The 21,257-nt window shown below is 34.7% G+C and overlaps 3 protein-coding genes across 3 annotated transcripts in view; 2 read left to right on the forward strand and 1 right to left on the reverse strand.

Moving 5' to 3' along the window:
* Positions 1 to 1,544: 1,544 nt before the first annotated feature.
* On the forward strand, positions 1,545 to 11,658 carry LOC110373283 (guanylate cyclase soluble subunit beta-1). Its single transcript, XM_064039520.1, has 15 exons — positions 1,545 to 1,694; positions 2,829 to 2,849; positions 2,928 to 3,001; positions 3,341 to 3,441; positions 3,791 to 3,909; positions 4,491 to 4,646; positions 4,973 to 5,126; positions 5,485 to 5,639; positions 6,050 to 6,181; positions 6,386 to 6,468; positions 6,828 to 6,998; positions 7,381 to 7,618; positions 7,887 to 8,024; positions 8,290 to 8,447; positions 11,065 to 11,658. Exons 2-15 carry the CDS (start codon positions 2,847 to 2,849, stop codon positions 11,183 to 11,185), a joined length of 1,803 nt encoding a protein of 600 aa, XP_063895590.1. The 5' UTR covers positions 1,545 to 1,694; positions 2,829 to 2,846; the 3' UTR covers positions 11,186 to 11,658.
* On the reverse strand, positions 8,482 to 10,618 carry Stops (slow termination of phototransduction). Its single transcript, XM_021330518.3, has 3 exons — positions 10,035 to 10,618; positions 9,522 to 9,755; positions 8,482 to 9,271 (listed from the first exon to the last, which is right to left on the reverse strand). The coding sequence occupies exons 1-3, from the start codon at positions 10,162 to 10,164 to the stop codon at positions 8,610 to 8,612; spliced, it is 1,026 nt and encodes a 341-aa protein (XP_021186193.3). The 5' UTR covers positions 10,165 to 10,618; the 3' UTR covers positions 8,482 to 8,609.
* Positions 11,659 to 16,216: 4,558 nt separating the features above from the next.
* The window catches only part of LOC110373262 (glutaredoxin domain-containing cysteine-rich protein CG31559), an 86,524-nt gene continuing 81,483 nt past the window's right edge, over positions 16,217 to 21,257 (forward strand). Inside the window, exon 1 of the mRNA XM_021330478.3 lies at positions 16,217 to 16,479. The gene's annotated coding sequence lies outside the window, so the exon portion shown is untranslated. The remainder of the gene's footprint in view (positions 16,480 to 21,257) is intronic.

The following is a 21,257-nucleotide window of genomic DNA, read 5'->3' on the forward strand; positions in this document are numbered from 1 at the left end:
TATTAGGAATTAATTTCTATGTGTGGATAGCTTTGTTGATTTCATGGAGGAAGGAAAGGTAGCGGAGATACCATAAGGCAGGTAAGCCTGCTTGTAGGTCAAGAAACGTACGGCACGCTTGAACAGTTACTAGAACTAATGAGACGTTTTGGATGCCTTTTTAATCAAAACCAATCTGTCAAAGATTGGTTTCCATTGATCGGTGATTTTATTTTGAAAATAATGGGCGGGTTCCATAGTTCCATCTCTTAAACATGGGCTACTCTCTCTATTTTGACTTATAACATCTTTTTTTTTAATGACGTCAAAAATCATCAAATGACCCCTCCTGCTGTGGGTTAGCAGCGGTGAGGGAGTGTCAGACTCTTACTGACTAAAAACCGTCGTGTTCCGTCGTAGGCCTTTTATGTACCAGGGCCGCGGTAACTCTGTCGAACAATCCCTCAGCCCCGGCAGGCCTTGGCCCTACTGGGCCCCGCTTGGGTTATGACATCTCCGCTAGTAATTTTGTTCTCCATGGTTCCTTCATTGTCGCATTAAGTAGGTGGTGCAAATTGTACCTAATAGTGATAATGTGGGAAATTAGTGGGATTGCTTTCAAAACAAATGAGGCTTGAGTAGAAGGTTTCTGTTAACTATAACAATAGTTTTCGCTGAACGGGCTTTTAGATGTTTTAAGTGTTTAGGCGAGGCCATGTGGTAACTTTAATGTTTGTAAGTTTGTGCACTGGACTACGTAGTACTTGGACTTAGCTAAAAATACAAATAAACCTCTTTTTTTTGGTATTAACTGCTAAGGTAGAGACTTAAAAAATAGACACAGAATATCGGAATTGAAAGTGTCCTTTTTTGAGGAAGTCAGTTAAAAAAGAATATAAGTAATTCACACCGCAAATATGAGTTATCGATATCGAACACCAAGGTAAGGAGCATCAATCTACGAACTCGCTGCGGCTCCTTAAATTAGACAGTGATTCACGCGGTACGTGCTTAGAAATGCAATTGCCAACTTGAATGATACACTGACCCATTTTCGTCGCGATTAATGGCCCCAATCGACATAAAAAGAGAATCAATCATTTCAAGTATAAACCAGCCTATTTTTAACAGCAATATAATCTACTTTAAAACCATTCCAAGGACTTGGCTTTTTCATTTCGCAGCAATTCCTATGAGACTGTGGATTATTAATTTTCGTGTGGGCGCAGCCACGAGCCAACGCTAGTATATGCCATCAAATTGTATTTACAGGGACATTATAAATACAGCAATAGAACCTTCTTGCGTCTTGCTACTAGAAGCGACATCTGTTATTCAATAGTCAAAACTTTTAGTTCAGGAAAATTCCGCATGATGGCTTGACATAAACTCTTGCTTATTACCTACTAAAACGATTGAAACTGCCACTTAAGTATTACTAAAACATATTTTAGATTTTTTTAAACATATATCAAGTATTAATTGGGTGATTTTTTTATAGAATTTTCGTAGTTTTCCTTCTAATTACGCGTTAGTCGTTCAACCAATGACAGGCGTACGTCAGTTGCCGCCAGACTCTTGGCGCGATCAGTAATGTGGGTGGATTTCGCGTCGGCCTAAAACAAAAACAAACACACGTATTATATTTATATGGCTTCATTACGATCGACTTTGAAAACCGAGTGAATTTGTTTCTAACTTTCGGATCGGAAAAGGTGAGTTAACTTATTTTTATCAGTGTTTATAATTTAATTGGGCTACTTTTTGTTTAGTAAGCAATTTTAGTTTATTGTTATTTTTTTTATAATAATGTGCATATTTGTTATAAAAAAGTGGAATATTATTTTACCCGTTTTATGTATTTCATAATAATTTATTTATGATACATTGTTTCATATTTAAAACAAGAAAAAAATGCGTTAGTGCTTCAATTATTTACTTATTAAGTGTCTACATTTTTATTTAAATTATTTATACATAAAAATATTTATCAATGACGTAAATTATACGTTAAAGCTATTACAATATTTAATTTTGAATTTTCCTGAAAATTAATGCGCAATAGAGCGCCATCTAGTGGGTAATAGATTCATGGTTAAGTAAGAAATATGCGATGGTGCTGCCATCTCATAGCGAGTAGCATAAATACTTATGACAGTACATAACAAAAGACAATCTTGAGTTTTCACCTTTGTAACCAAAAGTATTTTTGAAGGATGCCCATAATCTGCGTTTACTTTATTATTATTTTAGAACAATCAATATTAAAATGAAAAGGAAAACTTCAAAATAAACACACCATAAACAAATTCATTGTGTTAATTTTGATGATTTTATCCCACATTTTTGTAGACTTTCTTCGTGCCAATCTCATTTACCCGCCCTTCAATACTTCAAAGAAAAATAATGATGAATAAATTCTCATTCGTTTTCATCGCAACGTCTCTTAGGAAGAAAATTAAAACAAAAACGGCCTTTATTGTGTTCAAAGTGGGAGATCGAGGGAAAATGAGTTTTCTGCTCAATGAAGAAAGGAACGCTTCAGCATTTTTTATTTAAAGTCATACTTATTACTTTTATTGTCGCTTTGTCTGTTTATTTATTGACGAGTAAGACGTTGCCTCGTTTATGACTCGACTTCATTTAAATATTTAATGTAATTTTATTTGGAAGAAAATTATTGGTAGTCGGTAATTATTTAAATTGTCATTACTTGTTATCATTATAAACTATTATGACTTTCTTTTTCTTAGTACGACGTTTTCAAACAAAATGTCGATTCAGACATGTGATACTGTCCGCGTCAGCATTTATTAATACTGTACTCATTTTCAATTCTTTTGTTGCAGAAATAACAAATCTTCAACATGGTAAGTTTCACGCGATAGGCATATTTTTAAACTGAAGTAGGTAATAAGTTGTAATAATAATACTCATTATTTTTTCAGTACGGATTCGTAAACTACGCGCTTGAGTTGCTGGTGACGAAAACTTTTAACGAAGAAACATGGGAGACTATCAAGTCAGTTTACATTTTACTGATGTGTTTTCATATTAATTTTTTACTTTGTTTTTGTAGTCAGAAGAAGTCTATAAGACTACTTTTGTTTGGCACTTACCAATTCCTTGATTGATGCTTTTAAATGTAATTTTGATAGAATTGGCTGTGCTGACTTACTTACACCAGTTACACCTATAAAATGTGCGACAATATCTGCAAAGCGAAAGATCTGCATGCCTCTACTAAAAATGCCGCAAGCAGTGAGAAATATTGGACTTCCAAAATTTAAATATTTCGATTGTTATCGATTTGCAAAAAAGATGGAGTAGGTAATATTAATTAACAATACAACTTTTACAGGAAAAAGGCCGACGTGGCGATGGAAGGCAGCTTCTTGGTGCGGCAGATTTATGAGGACGAGATCACATACCACTTGATCACAGCTGCCGTTGAAGTTTTACGTAAGTTTTTTGTCATACCCACCTATGTTCCATATTGGTAAATGCTAACTTTACAATAAGTCAAATATTATGATTTTGCTATTACTGCAATCAAACTGGCAACTTATTTTGGGAACAGTGAAAAAAGTGCGAGAAGTAATAATATCAAACATTCCTTTTTTCAACAAATTAAGTCTAAAAGTTATGTTGTAAATTCATGTCCGGTGAATTCAGAGAGATCAGTTAAAATCTAGTTCAATTATCTTTAGAAGTAAACAATTTTATTTAATTACTTTGATTATAATACGTCAAACTAAGCCTAGTGTTATCTAAAATATATTTTTACACTATAATATTTTGTAATTCCCAGAAATACCAGCTGATGCCATTTTGGAGCTGTTTGGAAAAACCTTTTTCGAATTTTGTCAAGACTCTGGATATGACAAGATTTTGCAAGTTCTTGGTGCAACGCCGCGAGATTTCCTGCAGGTTATTTGATTTGCAACCCTAACACTAACGTTTGAAGTCCATATTCGAGTATAAGGGTTGAAATAATCAATACTAGACAACATAAATAATAAATGTTTAAGAAAGCGCCATCTATGAATGTAATATTCAACTAAAATATAAAAAGGATAATGGGCTTTAAAAATAGTGCTTTTAAACAATAACATTTTGGACAACTATCCATATATTAAAATAATTATTTTTTTACTGTTACTGAAACAGTTGGGAGTGGCTTATTATGATGATCGATAAAAGTTTTCCATTTAAACCACTAGCGCTACTGTGTTTGTTGTCAATATTATCAGATATAATTCTATCAGCTGTTTTGGGTTATTTTGAGAATTTATACCTTGACAGTGTGGAATTTACGTCCCATATTATATGAAAGTTTGCTCTTAGTAAGTATGTAGTCAATCATGCCAGTTTTCTAGCGATCAGAATTTGGAATTGTGTTGAAATCACCTTCGCAATTTATACTCCATTTTATACATATTTCTCGATTAATTTTATTGATATATCCAATCTATCTGCTATTTAACTACATTATGCTATTCTTTTTCCAGAACTTGGATGGTCTCCACGACCACTTGGGTACACTATACCCTGGTATGCGCTCGCCGTCATTCCGCTGCACTGAACGACCAGAAGACGGTGCTCTGGTCTTACACTACTACTCCGACAGACCGGGGCTGGAGCATATCGTCATTGGTATTGTTAAGGTCAGTTTAAAGGTTTTTTGATTGGTTAATTTTCTATAATATAGGTATGCTGTGATGTTAGTAATTTATTTACGCACCTGTAACCAGCTATCCATACCATAGTCAGCTATGTGATTCGTTACGGTTCCACCTCGAGTTCTTTCCCCCAGTATATCTAGAACGGTAGTGCTGAAGCAAGTTCTCTGAGTAGACCTAAATCATCTATCAATGGTCCGGGTCTGAAGATGTGCCTGGAACGTTTCATATTGGATCTTACATTTTCATCTTCCTACAGCCAGGTTCTTACTATGAAAAAAATACTAATATTTAAAATATTGTATTTTCAGACGGTAGCCAGTAAACTTCACGACACAGAAGTGAAGGTTGAAATCTTGAAGACTAAAGAGGAATGTGATCACGTCCAGTTCCTCATCACTGAGACTTCGACTTCAGGACGCGTGTGTGCTCCCGAGATGGCTGAAATCGAAACTTTGTCACTTGGTGAGAATTACTAGTTTATTTTACGCACAATAAAACACCTTCAACCATATTTTTAAACAAACAAAAAGCTGCCTTTAAGGGAGATACATTGACGAACAATTTTCTGGGTCTCTTTTAAAACAAGATATGTAACGTAAATGGGTTCGTATGCGAAAAAGAAGCTGTACTTTCGCACCCATAAGCACAGATTACTGAATAGTTACGATAAGTTCAATGCCTTCTCACCAAAAACCAATTACAGAGAAAAATAAGAGATAAGAGCTTGTTTAGTAATCAAACTTGTAGCCGCCATGATAAGGCAAAGAAGTTCCTATTTCTATATCCATCACTTTTACATCATATCTAAATCTTCTTTCAGAGCCCAAAGTGAGTCCAGCAACCTTCTGCCGCGTATTTCCCTTCCACTTGATGTTCGACCGCGAGCTGAACATCGTGCAGGCTGGACGCACTGTCTCGCGTCTCATGCCAAGAGTCACCAAGCCGGGGTGCAAGATCACTGATGTGCTGGATACGGTACGGCATAATACTCGTAAACAATCATCGTCATTCACCGTCGTTACAGCCATTAGCTTTTCTGTTTTCGGACGCAGACCTGCTGTAAATTACTTGATTACCTTTACCAACTGATTAAACAAATTATTTATTATTTATTGAATCAATGGGTAGTCAGTTACGTAAAATACATATATACTAAATACATGAAAGTTCTGATTCCGTTTTTAAAAATGTTGCTCTATTAACGTAACGCAGAATCAAAAATAAAGCCTGCATTTAACTTTGTGTTCTGTTGAAGACGTACATGAGTCTCTTGTAACTAAAATCTTCTTTACTTAAGTCGTTACATACTTGTAAGAGCACTGATAATAATGGTGATGAAACCGCAGATAAACAGTATACTAAACAATATGACTAACATATTACAGGTGCGACCCCATTTGGAGATGACGTTCGCTAACGTGTTGGCTCACATCAACACGGTTTACGTATTGAAGACCAAGCCTGAGGAAATGACTGTCACTGCACCTGATGAGGATATTGCTTCACTACGTCTGAAGGTATTTTAGCCCAACATATCTACACATTTCATTTGATGTACGGACTTGGAAAAGATTTTTGAACTTCGACCAAAGCGAGAGGTGTTGTTGACGATTTCCCGTCAATATAAAGAATACTCTCTAGATAGTTTGACCATGTGAGAGGACTGTTCCTGGCTTAGGCACGTGGCCAGTACTGTTCTTTATTTAGCTTAAATCTTCCAGGGTCAAATGCTGTACATTCCGGAGACAGATGTGGTGGTCTTCCAATGCTATCCCAGCGTCACAAACTTGGATGATTTGACTCGGTAATATACAATCATTATTTTAAATCTCGTAGAAAGCGGAACTGTGTAATTTAACTTATTTTTCTTTATGATACTCAGACTTTAACTACGCTATCTTACATCGTAAGTGATGTGGTGGTCGAAAATAAAGCTTATACATAAGCTTATACCTAGAAGTAACCTATCAATAGTGCATTTTTTGAAAACTCCCAGGTTACAAGTATCTGAAAATTATGAGGTATTCTCGTAAAATCTCTAGAGGCTTAAACACTTTTGAGCGTAAAAAAACCAACAGACAATTCAGTAGGTATATATTATCTCAAAAATATTCAGATATAATCCAGATGCTTATGTAACATAATATAATAATAACTCCCCAGCCGAGGCCTCTGCATTGCCGACATTCCACTGCACGACGCGACTCGCGACCTGGTGCTCATGTCGGAACAGTTTGAGGCTGACTACAAGCTCACGCAGAACCTCGAGGTGCTCACTGATAAGCTGCAGCAAACATTCCGAGAGCTGGACTCGGAGAAACAGAAGACTGACAGGTATATAAATATGTTGTTCTTCATAATGTAAAATAAAACGGTAGTGAGAAAAGCCTTCGAAATTAATTATGTCATCAGTGTAAGACAGCTTTATGGCCAAGTAGGTGATTTTGAACAGATATTGTTGAATCAACAGTAATATTCGTAGCCAAAAAAGCCTTTATCGGGAGGGATAATTTCGACGATAAAGAATGTTTTCCACGAAAATATCGGCGAGGCTAAAAAGAACATCCTCGCAACAAACTTCTCTAATAGAAATCTTCAAAGATATTCAACCATTAAAGATGAATGATTTGTTTAAAAACAACATGATTAGGTCAATGTTTCCATAATCTCCAAAGAGTTTGTTCTTCGTTATCCACAACGAACCTTCACTTCACAGACTCCTCTACTCAGTCCTACCCATCAGCGTGGCTACCGAGCTCCGTCACCAGCGTCCTGTCCCCGCGCGCCGCTACGATACCGTCACCCTACTGTTCAGTGGCATCGTGGGCTTTGCCAACTACTGCGCCAGGCACACCGACCATAAGGGTGCCATGAAGATCGTTAGGATGCTCAACGATTTGTATACAGCTTTCGATGTGCTGACTGATCCGAAGAGGAATCCTAATGTTTATAAGGTAACGTAGAAGTATTATTGATAGGTAAATATGGAATATATTTTGGAAGATCAAGTCGAATGATTAAGTAATATCAAACAAACATTAATTAAGATAACTGAAGCTCTAATTTCTTTGCGAAATTAAATAAAAATAATCTTGCTTATACAAACAAATTTTAGCGTGTTCTATTCGGCGAAGAACCAGCCTTTGAATTTTCTGAAACGGAAGATTTAGTTACAATGACACTGTGCATCTGTATTCTTTACAAATCCTACTTATCTTTCAGGTTGAGACAGTTGGTGACAAATACATGGCTGTATCTGGTCTCCCAGAGTATGAAGTTGGTCATGCCAAGCACATCTCTCTGCTGGCTTTGGAGATGATGGACTTGTCTCAAACAGTCACCGTTGATGGAGAGCCTGTTGTAAGTAATACTGCACATTAGGTCTAAAATATTTTTACTTTGGTAACATGAACTAGTTTACTTTACACGTCATTGTTAATCAAGGACACTACCAAGGATCAGTAGATTGATTTTTTACTCTGTCGAACTTAGTTATTATTGTAACTTTTTTTAAGAGGCCTCTCATGTGTTATGTTCATTATAATAATTTTAACTTTTAGTAAACCTTTTATTGGAGATACTTCAATTCATATCAATAATTTTGAATACTGTTTTCTTTATTCAGGGCATTACAATCGGCATCCATACTGGTGAGGTTGTTACCGGGGTGATCGGTCACCGCATGCCACGGTACTGCCTCTTCGGAAACACGGTAAACCTCACCAGCCGCTGCGAGACCACTGGAGTACCTGGCACTATCAACGTCAGCGAGGATACTTATGGGTAAAATTGCTTTTCCATAATGTAAAATTCTAAGCAAAGATGGATACAATATTTTAGTAGGTGCAGAAGATAAGACCAAGCTTCACATTTTAATCACGACATTCACAAAATGAAAAAATATTAAAAACACAAAAACTATCACTTTATTAATATCACAAAAATTTAATCCTCACACAAATCTAAATAACGCTTTAAAGACATTGGAACGGGTAATTTCTGTATTCCAAATGGCAGTTCGAAGTTTTGCCAGAGAATGTGTCTAATCACACATCTTGACAAATGCTTTAACTCCACTGGTTTCAATCCACATCTAGAACTTGGCACCAAATGGTCTTCTAGAATATCTCCATATTTTTCCAGCATCAATTTCCTCTGATAGTTATAGTCTTCTGGCAGTTCCATATGCTTGAAAACATCTTTGTCTACTGACAGCTTAATACTTGGTACCGCTCTCATAGCCAGCTTCAAACAAGATACGAGTTCGTATGGATACTTTCTATTGTATTCATTAAGTCTATCCAAAATTGATTCAACTGGGTTTGTTGACACTGCATCTGATGTTATTCGAGCTCCAAATCTTAGTAGTATCATCAGCATTTCTGATGCTCCCATTTGTATCACGACCCTCACAGGAGATGCATGTCCACAGCTCTCTAAAGGCACATCTATGAAGCGATAAGTTCTACCATTCTCCTCATATTCGAGATTAGCGTTAGTTGCATGGTCTAGGAAGAATACTAAAGCGTGAACATTTTCTTCTTTGTCTGTGAAGTCTGATTTCCAGCCTGCTAGAAAGTATGGTGCTGATGTACCGAAAATTGCACCTGGAAAAATAAAATATTCCTTTAGTAAACTTAACTAACTATGACTACGACTAAGTGTAATTTATCGTTTAAAATAGGCTTTGTAAATATTGCATTATTTACTTTTAAATGGTACTGGCAATATTATGTTCTTTATATAAGTAAGAACGGGAAAGAGAGATAGAGAATTTTGTGTAGGTTGCTTGTCATGTTTCGTACTTTACATTTTAATTTTGTGCAGTTAGGTATTTCGGGCAATTTTGTAACTTACCCAAAAATATCCTCTCAAACGTCCTTTCACAAGCGTACAGCTCATCCAACAATGCTGCCACCACGCCATTGTCCTGCAGGCTCCAATCAAAAGCTAGCTTCATGGCGACATACAGCAAGTTATGGTACTTCCCCATAAGGCACACATCGCCGTTACTTGTCTTGCAATTGTTGTGGTACCTCAAAGCTGACATCACAAAGTTCTTACATGAGGTGTTATCTGAATGGTTTTGACCTGGAGAAGAAATCGTGTTTTAAAGAAGTCTGATATCTGATGATGTAAATGAGGAGGGCTTTTCTTTGATAAGTTCGTTCGATTGTCATCACACTTGTTTCCAATTTTTAAGTTTAATTAATTAATAGATACCTATTACAACTGGTGGACACAGGAAAAAAAATTAAACCGTATATTAGTAATTATCGTAGAAACTTTTCAAGTTCAAACTGAAAAGGATTATGTAGTGTGTTTTTCCTATGTACTACATAGGAAAGAAATAATAAACAAGAATATAACCTCTCGCACAACCGGCAATGACAGTACTAAAGTACTCGACGAGTTCCCGCCTCTTCAGTCTTTCATTCAAACAATCACGATCCATGTTACTGAACACACCCTCAAAATAGTAATCCATAAACGTATCCATAGTCACCACAATAATTTCCAACAAAACAACAATAAAAACTTAAAAAGCAAAATCAGAAATATTATCTACAATTTCAGAAACATCATTTTGACTTTTGATTCCATACAATTTTTAATTTGCACCAGTATCAAAATTTATATTTGCATTGATGAAACTTTTCACTATATTTTTTGCTGTTTTTGGCACTTCGGTTTTTGATGTTATTTTATTATTTGTGTTTACTGATTTTAGGGAGGCACTGACTCTTAGAACAGTTAGTGAAACAATAGCCATGAAATCAGTTTGCACCCCTCCGTTTGAGCAAGAAAACTTGCAAGTGCAGCATAATCTTCTTACCTCTATGTTGGGAAGCCTTATGTGTAGTAGTTTCCTATTTTATAGACGACAGTCGATACTTCTGTAGGTGTAAGAGTACTCACATACTGCAGACTAAACAGTTGGTCAACAATTGATTGAGTTTTTTTTTGTAAGAAAAGCATAATCCAATCATCGTTTTGCATCTTGTACCGGCGGAAATCTGATTGTTGTAATTTGCACACTTCAATTCATACTAATTTATGAGCGCGAACAATCTATCGGCCGACTAAAAGTATGCAGTGTGCGAGTACTCTTATCTTCATTCTTCAATTCATTGAAACTTTTATGAATACACTTATTTATTTTTTTATTTATTATTTATTTATTTATTATATATCACAAATGTAGCCTTATCTTAAGAGCTAAGCCCTTATTTGTCCCACCTTGAATTTGAGTACAATTCAAACCTTGTTTTGGTTTGATATATTGTATTAAAATCTTAAAGTTAATAATGACAAGCAATTTACAAAGACAGCGTACAAGTGTAAAAAGGCAAATTATATGTATAATTTAAACAATAACGATGATAACATTTCTTTCCAGCTACCTGATGCGCCCAGACAACTACGACGAGCGATTTGAACTGACATATCGTGGTCACGTCTCCATGAAGGGAAAAGCTGAGCCTATGCAAACCTGGTTCTTGACCAAGAAGAAGATTTAAATCTAACGGCCTAAAACAATCATAAAGTCGAGATTCCACCGATGTGTGGCACTGTGATGCAAGTTTCTACTGGTCTACTCATTTTAGCATATAGCAACGTATTACACGCTAATGACAGCAAAATTGCAATCTTTGTGCGCGAACAATTTTGGTGGGATCTCGCCTTAGTATTGAAGTCAAAGAATTACGACCTAAAATATTAACCCTTATTGAGATTTATGAAATAGATGACGTTATTATAGAAACTAAAATTGCTCTGGCTAATCTTGGAACTATGTTAAGTTTCTTGAAGCAAATTGTAGTAGTCCTGATAGGTGTTGTATTTTGTACTTAATCGAAAGATATTGTGCTGTCTCTTCTTTAGAGATTTCTACTGTGATTGAAGGCCTATTATGGAACATTTACCATGCCCTGCGGTTTCACCCACATCCTGGTGGACTACTTTCTGTGAATGGGTAAAATATAGTATATGTCTTTTCTCAAGGGTCTAGACTGTCATATACCAGACATTTTAGTTGGTTTTTTGGTTTGGCTGAGAAAGTAAGACATATAGACAGACATAGGTAAGAATTAGATCTTTATCATTGAATAGTAATTTATTGTGATCGGTTAGTCCTTCATTTCTTATAATAGTCTCATCTACTGTTTCTTCTTTTCTGAGATCTTGCATTTACCTATTTTAGAGACTTTCATGAGAAATAACATTCCTAGGTGAGCTCTCAAATCTTTTATCAATAAAATCTTTACTTTTAGTCTAATTAAGAAGGCCTACGTGTACTGTAACTATTTTAGTTTTTAAATAAGAACAATGTTTAAAACTATTTACTAATGTTGCTTTATTCTGTTGGTATTTTAAATGTTTATTGTAATCTAGTCATCTGTATTTTGTTAAAGCTTTAATATTTATTGTTAATTTTGTTTAAACCCTTTCTACTTTATGAATACTAATGGTGTTGTAATATGTAATATTATTTCTACTATTGTGATAAACATCCATGTCAAAGTTATTAGAAATAAAATACAATATAGCTGTTACGTGTGTTTATATGGGATTACCTAAATCAATTTATCGGAAGACACTACTACATTATAACAATGTTCGCATCCAAAAAAAAAACCGTCTGAAATAAAGCAAAGCAAATACACGACACTTCAATGAAGAGAGGCATTCTTAAATAAGCTTTATCGCCTTACACATAGAGTGTATTTTGCTTATACTTGTCAAGTCACTATCAAAAAACATCCATCTTTATACTTTTGCTGCTTTTTTACGTGGCTTCACCGGCATCCTGGAGGAACTGAATCTCATTAGAACAAGATGAAGGCAGACGACACTCTCAAATATCGTTGCTTTCTTTGGGCTACAAAATTTTCAATATAGGTTAAGTAGATCCAGAGATTAATAAACCCTTTAGATATTCCCAACTTTGCCTCTTTTTAAACCTCTAATATCGTGAAAATAGAGGCGTATACAAAGTTACTGCCCAGTCATTCTTTTAGTTAACGGTACAGTATTATAGATCGCGTTATGTATTTTTCAGCACGCAATAATATGTTTAGGGTTCATTGAACGGCGGACGTTTTAATAATAAGTGTGGAGCCTTCACTGCCAAAACATTTCGTCGAGTGCAAACATGGAATATTTTAGTATAAGTATACTCGTGTTGATTTGATAATTTGAGATGAGATGCTGCTCAAACGTTCCACACATATTATAGGCTTTTGTAACTGAGACCTTATTCAGTGTATTGATTTCTGACACTTACGCGAATATTAGACATTTAAATAAAACTACTTTTACGGATTTTCTTTTTTCTAGTCTGCCCGTGACCATGGATGCTGTAAAGGATCCGAAACGTCGGGATTAAATAATATAATATAACCGCGATAAAATCCGTAAAAGTAGTTTTATTTAAATACCTTATTCAGTGATGAACCACAGTGCGTATGCATATCTACTTCTTCCATATCTTCTGTCTAACGTCATCTCCAAAGTTTATCCGTTACAGCCTTTATCGTTTTTCCCCATAATGCAGCAATTATAAAACAGGTACGATTGTTATAACTAAACCCAACAGAATAAATAACTAACAAAAAAATAACAGAATAAAAGAAGATAAATATACAATATTTATCTTCTCATTATTTTGTTTTTTTTTTTTCAAAAAACTCAAAATTCTTAAATCCCTTTTCCTCGCAGATTATTTTTGACCTTAAGATTGTGCTTTTTCATCATATTAGGTATTCACTTAATTTTTAACAGCCCCCACTTTTTCGCTCTTTCCCCCCTTCAACCTTAATGTATTTCTGACTACAATACCACCAAATTCCTCCAACAAATCAACTTCTCTCACCATCTAAATTTTTTTCTGCATCAACAGCAACAGCAACATAATTTGTGGGCCTGTTATTAGCAAATGCCTAAAAATAATCAGTGATGTGGAATGTTACCGAACGACCTCCACCATCCGCTTACGAACTTGACGACCAACAAAACAAGTTTCTTGTAATCTTATGAATTTTAGGGGTCCTTTCGAAGGCTCCTTTTGGCTTTATCATCGTTTTCGAATCGATTCTTACGAACAAATGTTCATTTTTGGAAAAAGACTATCGATTTTGGCACTCTTTCCCAAAGTATTCATCGTTGTTTTTAGTTTTAGACACAGCAAAAATAAGATACAAATTATGTCTGCAAGTCTCGAAAAGTATGCTAAAATCGTTATCTGCCCACACACATATCAAATCATCTTTCACATTTTCTACAGTTTCTAAGATATATTTCTTCAACATTCTTACACATACATAAAATTTGCTCAGTATGACTTGAGGAGTCACCTCAAAACGCGTTGATTTGTTTAACTGTACTGCTTATGCGGAGTTTAAAGCTTGTTGGTCAATAACTGGTCACCGACGGGTACCTGTTTCTTGTTTGGCCCTTTTCTTGGTTCCACGTATTTCGAATTATTGAAATTCTGCTATCGATTTGTTTGTTTTTGAATGCAGAAATCTACTTTTCTTGGGACCGATATCGTTGTTGCTCGTTGGGTAGCGGACATTATTTTAAAAATCATTTTTCTATTATTATGTTGTTGAAGTTTCTGATGATGTTTTCAAGACGATTAACTTAAAATAGCTTGATCAATATGCTAATTGATGAGGCTGTTTTTAAGTTGATGTTATTAAGTAGCAGATAGAAGAGTATGGAGGATATAAACATGCTTCACCGACCCCAAATAAAGTTGGGATAAGGGCAAGAGAATAATGGCGATGGTTTTAAGTAACTAATTAATTTACAAACTTAATTTCGTCAATTTACTAGTACTAATTTTTTTGTAATATTGCAAAATATCTTTAGGGATTCTCCATAGAAAGGTGATGAAATATCTCTAGAACTTTACCGGCGTTTCCATCACACAAACTAAAGCTAATTACGTTTTAATTAGCCCGTATATAATCAAAACACATTGTTTAACCTAAATACTACCTCCTTTTACAGTTCAAGGCTATCCAACCTGGGAATAATTGCCTATGTTTTTCTATAAATTAGATAAATAACCGTATTTGTAACACAAATATTTTCTCCATACTTGTAATGGAGTTTGAATAAATAACAAGCTAGGTTAATCTAGAAATGGTAGTGTATCATGCTTAATAGATCTTTTTATGGATGCTGTGACGGTTAAACTCAGTATGTAAGTTTTTTTTTACTAAGCAGTATTTATTTTGAAGTAAGCTGCTGTTAGGAACTTTAGAATCCATGGAAGTATGGAATAAATAAAAAGTTAAAAAATGTGCATGTATTGTCATCAGAACTCAGAGCGTGTGCAAAATTTCATCCTAATCGAAGACCGGGAAGTGGGTCAAATTAAGATTCTAAGATTTTCTTACATACATAGTTACAAGTGAAGCTAATAATTATAAGCGTGTTAAAATTAAACTTATTATTTGAGAATAATAATAACTTATTATTTAAGAATCTTATAGTAATTTATTATTTACTATAAGAGCCATAGAGGTGTTAAAATATGTGTTGTTTTCTGCGTAGAGAGATGTAAAAAATATTCGTGTTATTAATATAATAATACTTCCTTCTAATAAACATACAACTTGGAACCGTCAAACTGGTTTGACCTTTAGAAGCAAAAAATGCGTTTTGACTTTTGAATCTCTGAACCTATAAAAATTGCTTCATACCTAACGAAAATTATTATCTCATAGTTGCAAAAGTATGATGAGAATAAGTATTTTTTTTATTGTAGCACCTCATTGTTCTTAATATTAATATTTATTTATAAATAATATAATAACTGTATTACATTTTATGAGGGTTTTAACCCCATACAAAGTTAAATAATATTATGAAATACAACTATTTCACACATAAAAAAATTACGAAAATTCTTTACACTGAAAAATGTTTCATTGTTTCAAGTCTTAAGCATGGTAAGTAATTGTCGTGGATGCAAATTTCGACCGTGTTCTTAAGGGTATAAGGTTTAAATTACAAGAAACTGTGTTATTCGGTTTCCTTGGCTACGTCTCACAGGTATTTTTGTTAAGTCTAAATTCATCAACGACCAGCTTGGATAAGCATATATTTTTTAATATACATAATCATTTGAAATGACTTCAAAAACTTTCTTTATTGAGATTTTTAAGTATGCATCAATGAATATAATAACTTATGTAATCAAAAAAAATATATAATTTTCCATTTAATTTACATAAAAGATTGGAAATAGGTACTACTATTACTACAAGCCAGAATTAAACTCACTTTAATAAAACTTGTAACATTTAAAATTGTAAGAAGAAAATTAAAACGAGACATTGCAAAAAAAGTGTACTCCCGTGCATGTGAAGGCGACCGAGGTGGCAATGTGTTTCTTAATGGTTCAAACAGGCTTAACCGCCAAAATTTTCCAAAGAACATACAACCTTATATCAGGGTTGTTAAGGCTGAAAGTTGCATGTGACCAAAACAATTAACTTGACAGTGTGAATGGAGAAGGCTCGTCAACCACTCATTTGAGAAACTGCCTCAGTCCGCGACAAGCGTCCGTCGTCGTTACACGCATGCGCGATCTCCTCCCATTGGCCGATTTGAATTTCGGATTCGAACGTTCTAACCGACCGGCCAATCGCGTTCGATCGTTTGATTTCTTTTCGTGTCCACTTTTTGCATGTAAGTTTTGTTCCGTTATTGTGACCTGTGGTTGTGACATTAGAAGACAGTGTGTATTAAAAGAAGCTGATTGTTTTATGGAAGGTCGGATGTTTTCTCACGTTTTCTGGTAAGATATTTAAGATAATATAGTTGCGTTTAATTGTATCATTCGTCTAGTTTTTTGTGTTGACTGTATCTCTTCACACGCTTGTTGCTTATGATTGCGATTTCGAGATAGCTTAATTTTGAAATTGTTACGACAGTTCATTGTCACGGTTGCAATTTTGTACACACAGAAATACCGTCATTTTTTTCATTAATTAAAAAATAACAAATATTTACCCACTTAAGTTAACAATATAAAATAGGTATCTGACTACATAAAATGCGTCTGAGATCATCAAGTGCAGCAAAACGTGATGTTTTAATACCTACATGTGTTTATGACCTCACGAGTCGAGTATCGATAAGTATGCGCTTCACCTCACTAGCTAATAAAAAAGCTTTACGGTGTTTCGCATCACTTATTGCGTTCATTAGCCGACTGTGGGTGAAGAAGGATGATTGACTATTGTCGGGGTATGCCCTGATGAACTTAGGTGTTAATGAACTATGAGAAAATGGGTACTGGGACATACATATCTACAAGGTTTATGGCAGAGTTTACCTACCCTTAAATTAAGGATAAATTATTTTTGAGTTGTATAGGTATAAAAAGGATGGACCTACCTACGTCCCTAAGTCGATGAGTTTCTTATACATACCTACTTATTCTTGAGTGACCTGTAGGTAGAAATAGGACTTGTGACTTGTGAGTGCGAGTTCTCGCAATTTGAAACATCTTAGATTTATTTATTCATCAATCAAAATACCTATAATCTAATAATTATAACCATTAATCAACTATGTAATATTAATTAGCTATTAAGTACCTATAAAATTAAGATATTAACCATTAACTATTAGCCATATTCTACACGTGAGGTAGTAAAACTCATTGAAAGGAAACTTTCTAGACAGTAAGAAGGCTGCATATGCGTCATAAAGTTTTTCTTAAAGTCCAATCCATCTTGAGGAAGCGTGGTGATTAACGTAAATTCCTTCTCTGTATGAGAAGAGGCCTGTGTCATGCAGTGAGACGATAAAAAAGCTGATGATGATGATAACTTAGTAACTCAAAGCATTCTGAACATGTAATCTAGATTATATCAGCGGTAACACTGTTTATGAGGACAATAGGTAATTTTAATTCAAGTCCAGTTTTTGCAAGATAAGTTTACACATTAAACGCGGTCTCCTTTTATCATAAAGATATCATAAGCCATGAAAACTACAGAGCAGTTCATGGAGTCATTCATCTGCTAGCCTTTTCCCAACTAAGTTTGTTAAACAATCTGGGCAGCTAAGTGCTAGTGTTTTTACATGGAGACTGCCTATTTGACCTCCTCAATCTAGCTTTGGTCAGACTGTCCGTCAGAAACGAAACTCAAATGAAAATTTCGTATCCATCTATGATGATAAGACTGGATTAATAATTTTCTCTTCATAACACACTTTCTGTTTACTCATTATTCACGATAAAAGTGATTGCAGTTTTTTTCTCCCATTTCAATTCAAATTCAGCTTCTAATAATAAGCAAGCCGCTGGATCTCACGCAATATTGGTGTAAATCATATTACTGGCCGATATGCATTTCGAAACTGCATTGACAAGCTATTTAAAAGCATGTTGACCTTTAGAAGATAGACTCTTGTCGAACAAAGGTTTTAAATACGAATTTTAAAATAACTACAAAACAAACACATCAAAACCGCAGTATGCAGGTGTATTAAAAACTAAATTTAGATTCCTACCTTTATTTGCTGTGTGATTGATAATAGGTAGGTATTATAAATAAGAAAATATTTAAGCGAATTGTATTGCATTGTCCATGGAGATTCTTGCCAAATTTTTGTTTATTTTTTCCATTGCACCAACTTTCTGGAACCGTGCAATGAGATGTGATGATGATGTGATATTTCAAAGAAGGCTATAGAGAGATAGACCTGTTGGTAATATAAATATTTGAATTTGACAATGCTTACCTTTTTTTATATGATATTGATCACGATGGTTGGCAATTATTCTGACCATGGAGACCAACAACACCAGAGTAGCCACAATTGTATTTACCAGCTTTTGTATTATAAACTAGGAAACTCCGTTTGCATGCTCTACCTACCTAATACCAAAAAAAAACGAATTAATGAAACAAACATCATCGCAAAACAAAGATACTTATTAAACTACAGTCAAAGGTGAAGGCTTCTTTGTATTATTAACTACAGTTACTACTTCACGTTATAATAACTACTTAATTGCTACAATGAACTACAAAGTTATCCTTTAAGCCATCTTGGATTTGTTCCAGTAAATATTGCGAACATTCATTTGTTTTTTATGACTTCTCCCGCTGTGGGTTAGCAGCGTAAGGGAGTATCAGACTCTTACTGACTAAGTCTAGGCGCTGATTGCAACTTTTCGTCACCGTGACTTTTTGTCACTTAGACAAGTGCAATGAAAACTATACTGAGTGCGCTCATTATGGTGACGTGACAATACGGTGACAAATAGTTGCAGCAGCAGGCAATGCCGGAGTGACGTGACTGTCACTCGACCTGTACATTAGGTAGGTACAATGGGAGTCCGCTCACTGGTGACTTTTTGTCACTCAGCCAGCATACAAAAAGGAACGCGATTTGTCACCCAAGTACAGATTCAGTGAGCGCATCGTGGGTGACAGCAGGTGACAGTGACAAAAAGTCACGGTGACGAAAAGTTGCAATCAGCGGCGGGCCTAAAACCCATCATGTTCCTTCGTAAGCCTTTTATGTACCAGGGCCGCGGTAACTCTTTCGAACAATCCCGCAGCCCTGGCAGAATATAGCGACCACTGACCTGGATTGAAAGAGGGTAAGCAGATGTATGGGTGTCAGTGTGTATGCCAAGTTTGCTTCATTAAGTTGTGTTTAAGTGAAGGATTTAGGTAACTAGGGAATTGTAATTAGCATTGGTTTTAAGTTGCGTGTTGACAAGGTAAGTGAAGTACAAGATAGATATCTAGAGGTATATAGTCACTGAAGTGTTGACATTATAAGTGAGTAAAGTAGTAGATAGGCATGTAGGGCCTTATTAATAAACACGGATTAAAGATACACCAGGAATAACTTTACTCCACGTTTATCAACATTTAAATTACCTATATTTAGATTTTCTGTCATAGGTATAATAATAATGCATAAGGTGGTTTTATAGTCTTTGTAATAATGTCATTACTAAGGCCTATATTTTCCATACCTATAGCCTGAATATTTTGTTTGTTTGCTTGAACTCATTAATTGCAGGAAATATTGGTCCAATCCGCAAAATATTGCAAAAATATCGAAAGACAATTTTTTTCACTGTAATTTATTTTCTTTATTGCACGAAGTAGATCTCAGAAAACGCGAGGGGAACGGTGGGAACTACTATTTAAATATAATATGCCCTCAAAATTACACCAGTAGATAACGTGACAAAACGAATGACCCTGCACTCGAATCAAAAAATTCAATCTAATCAACATACCGTATCGCTTTCAAAACAAAGGTCACATTTGCACAACACAGCAAAACTGACATTCTAACTAGTGTTAATATACTCGTATTATATTTTAAAATAATATTAATATCAAATTTTGGCTATTTAAAACAAAAACAGCTTAGCAACTTATCAAACGACCTACGTTATATAAAAACTCTATTAGATAAGGTTATGTTAAATCAACTAGAAATATAATATGATTTTCGTATAATTATTTATGCATAGATAAGTCGAAATATTAATTTACTGATGATATTTAAAATATTTTTATAATAATATTGTGTAGGTATTTAATATATTTTAAGACACCTTTCAACGTCATTTTATCACACAGAGGTGAAGATATTCGAATATGTATTTACACAACCATTTTACTTCTTTTTAGAAACAGTATATATTTTTTATTTCAATTTCATTCTAACTCTGTCACCATTAATTGATAAAGTCTGTCAGTTCCGCATTATCCAAGCATCTATAGTGACAAAATAGCCGACTGTCTTTTGTCGCAATGACGTAACAATCAGTTAAGGTCCATTGTCACATCCCATTGAGTCATTGAAAGGTACACAAGCACTTTCTTTCCTGCACAAATAGACTTTCATGGGTCCAGTCGATTCTTAGGTAATTGAAACAACTGGAGACGCATTACGTTCCGTTTTAGTCTGTCAATAGCCGCTCATGGTCGTATGTACAGGCGACCGCACATCAACCTACCTCAAGATTTTCAACCATATCACAATAGATTCAGGTAGGTTGAACTACAGGCGTCTGTACAAAATATGGGCTTCAGGTTAATGCACAAGTATCTATTTGATAACTTTATAATGGCATAAGTAAATAAAAAAAAAGGAAAATCATTTATCCCCACAAAAAGACGCAAACGAGATAACAGAAAATTAAAAGAAAAAAACTTATAAAATAAGACCGAGAGAATTATCATCGCTTACATTATCAGATATTTCCACACAGCGATTTCTGCTCACGGCGGTTCCAGATGGTTGTATACTCTAAGAGCTAATTGTAGTACCATCCTTATGTAATGCAGTATTCACTCATTATATAACTGTATGTGTTTTAATTGCTTACAATTGAAGAATGTCTTAATTTAATTCAAACGCTGTTAGTGTTTTGTTTTTATGAATTCTAAACATTCTTTCTCTTTTAAACATTTCTGTGGAGATTGGTGGCTGTTTTTTTCTTCTGTATTTTACGTTCTGATTATTTGTGGTATTCATACAGTTTATGCTTTTGTTTTGCTAGACAGATAATTCACTTTTCAGTGA

Source organism: Helicoverpa armigera, chromosome 19 (genome assembly GCF_030705265.1).
Source record: "Helicoverpa armigera isolate CAAS_96S chromosome 19, ASM3070526v1, whole genome shotgun sequence".
NCBI lineage: Eukaryota > Metazoa > Arthropoda > Insecta > Lepidoptera > Noctuidae > Helicoverpa > Helicoverpa armigera.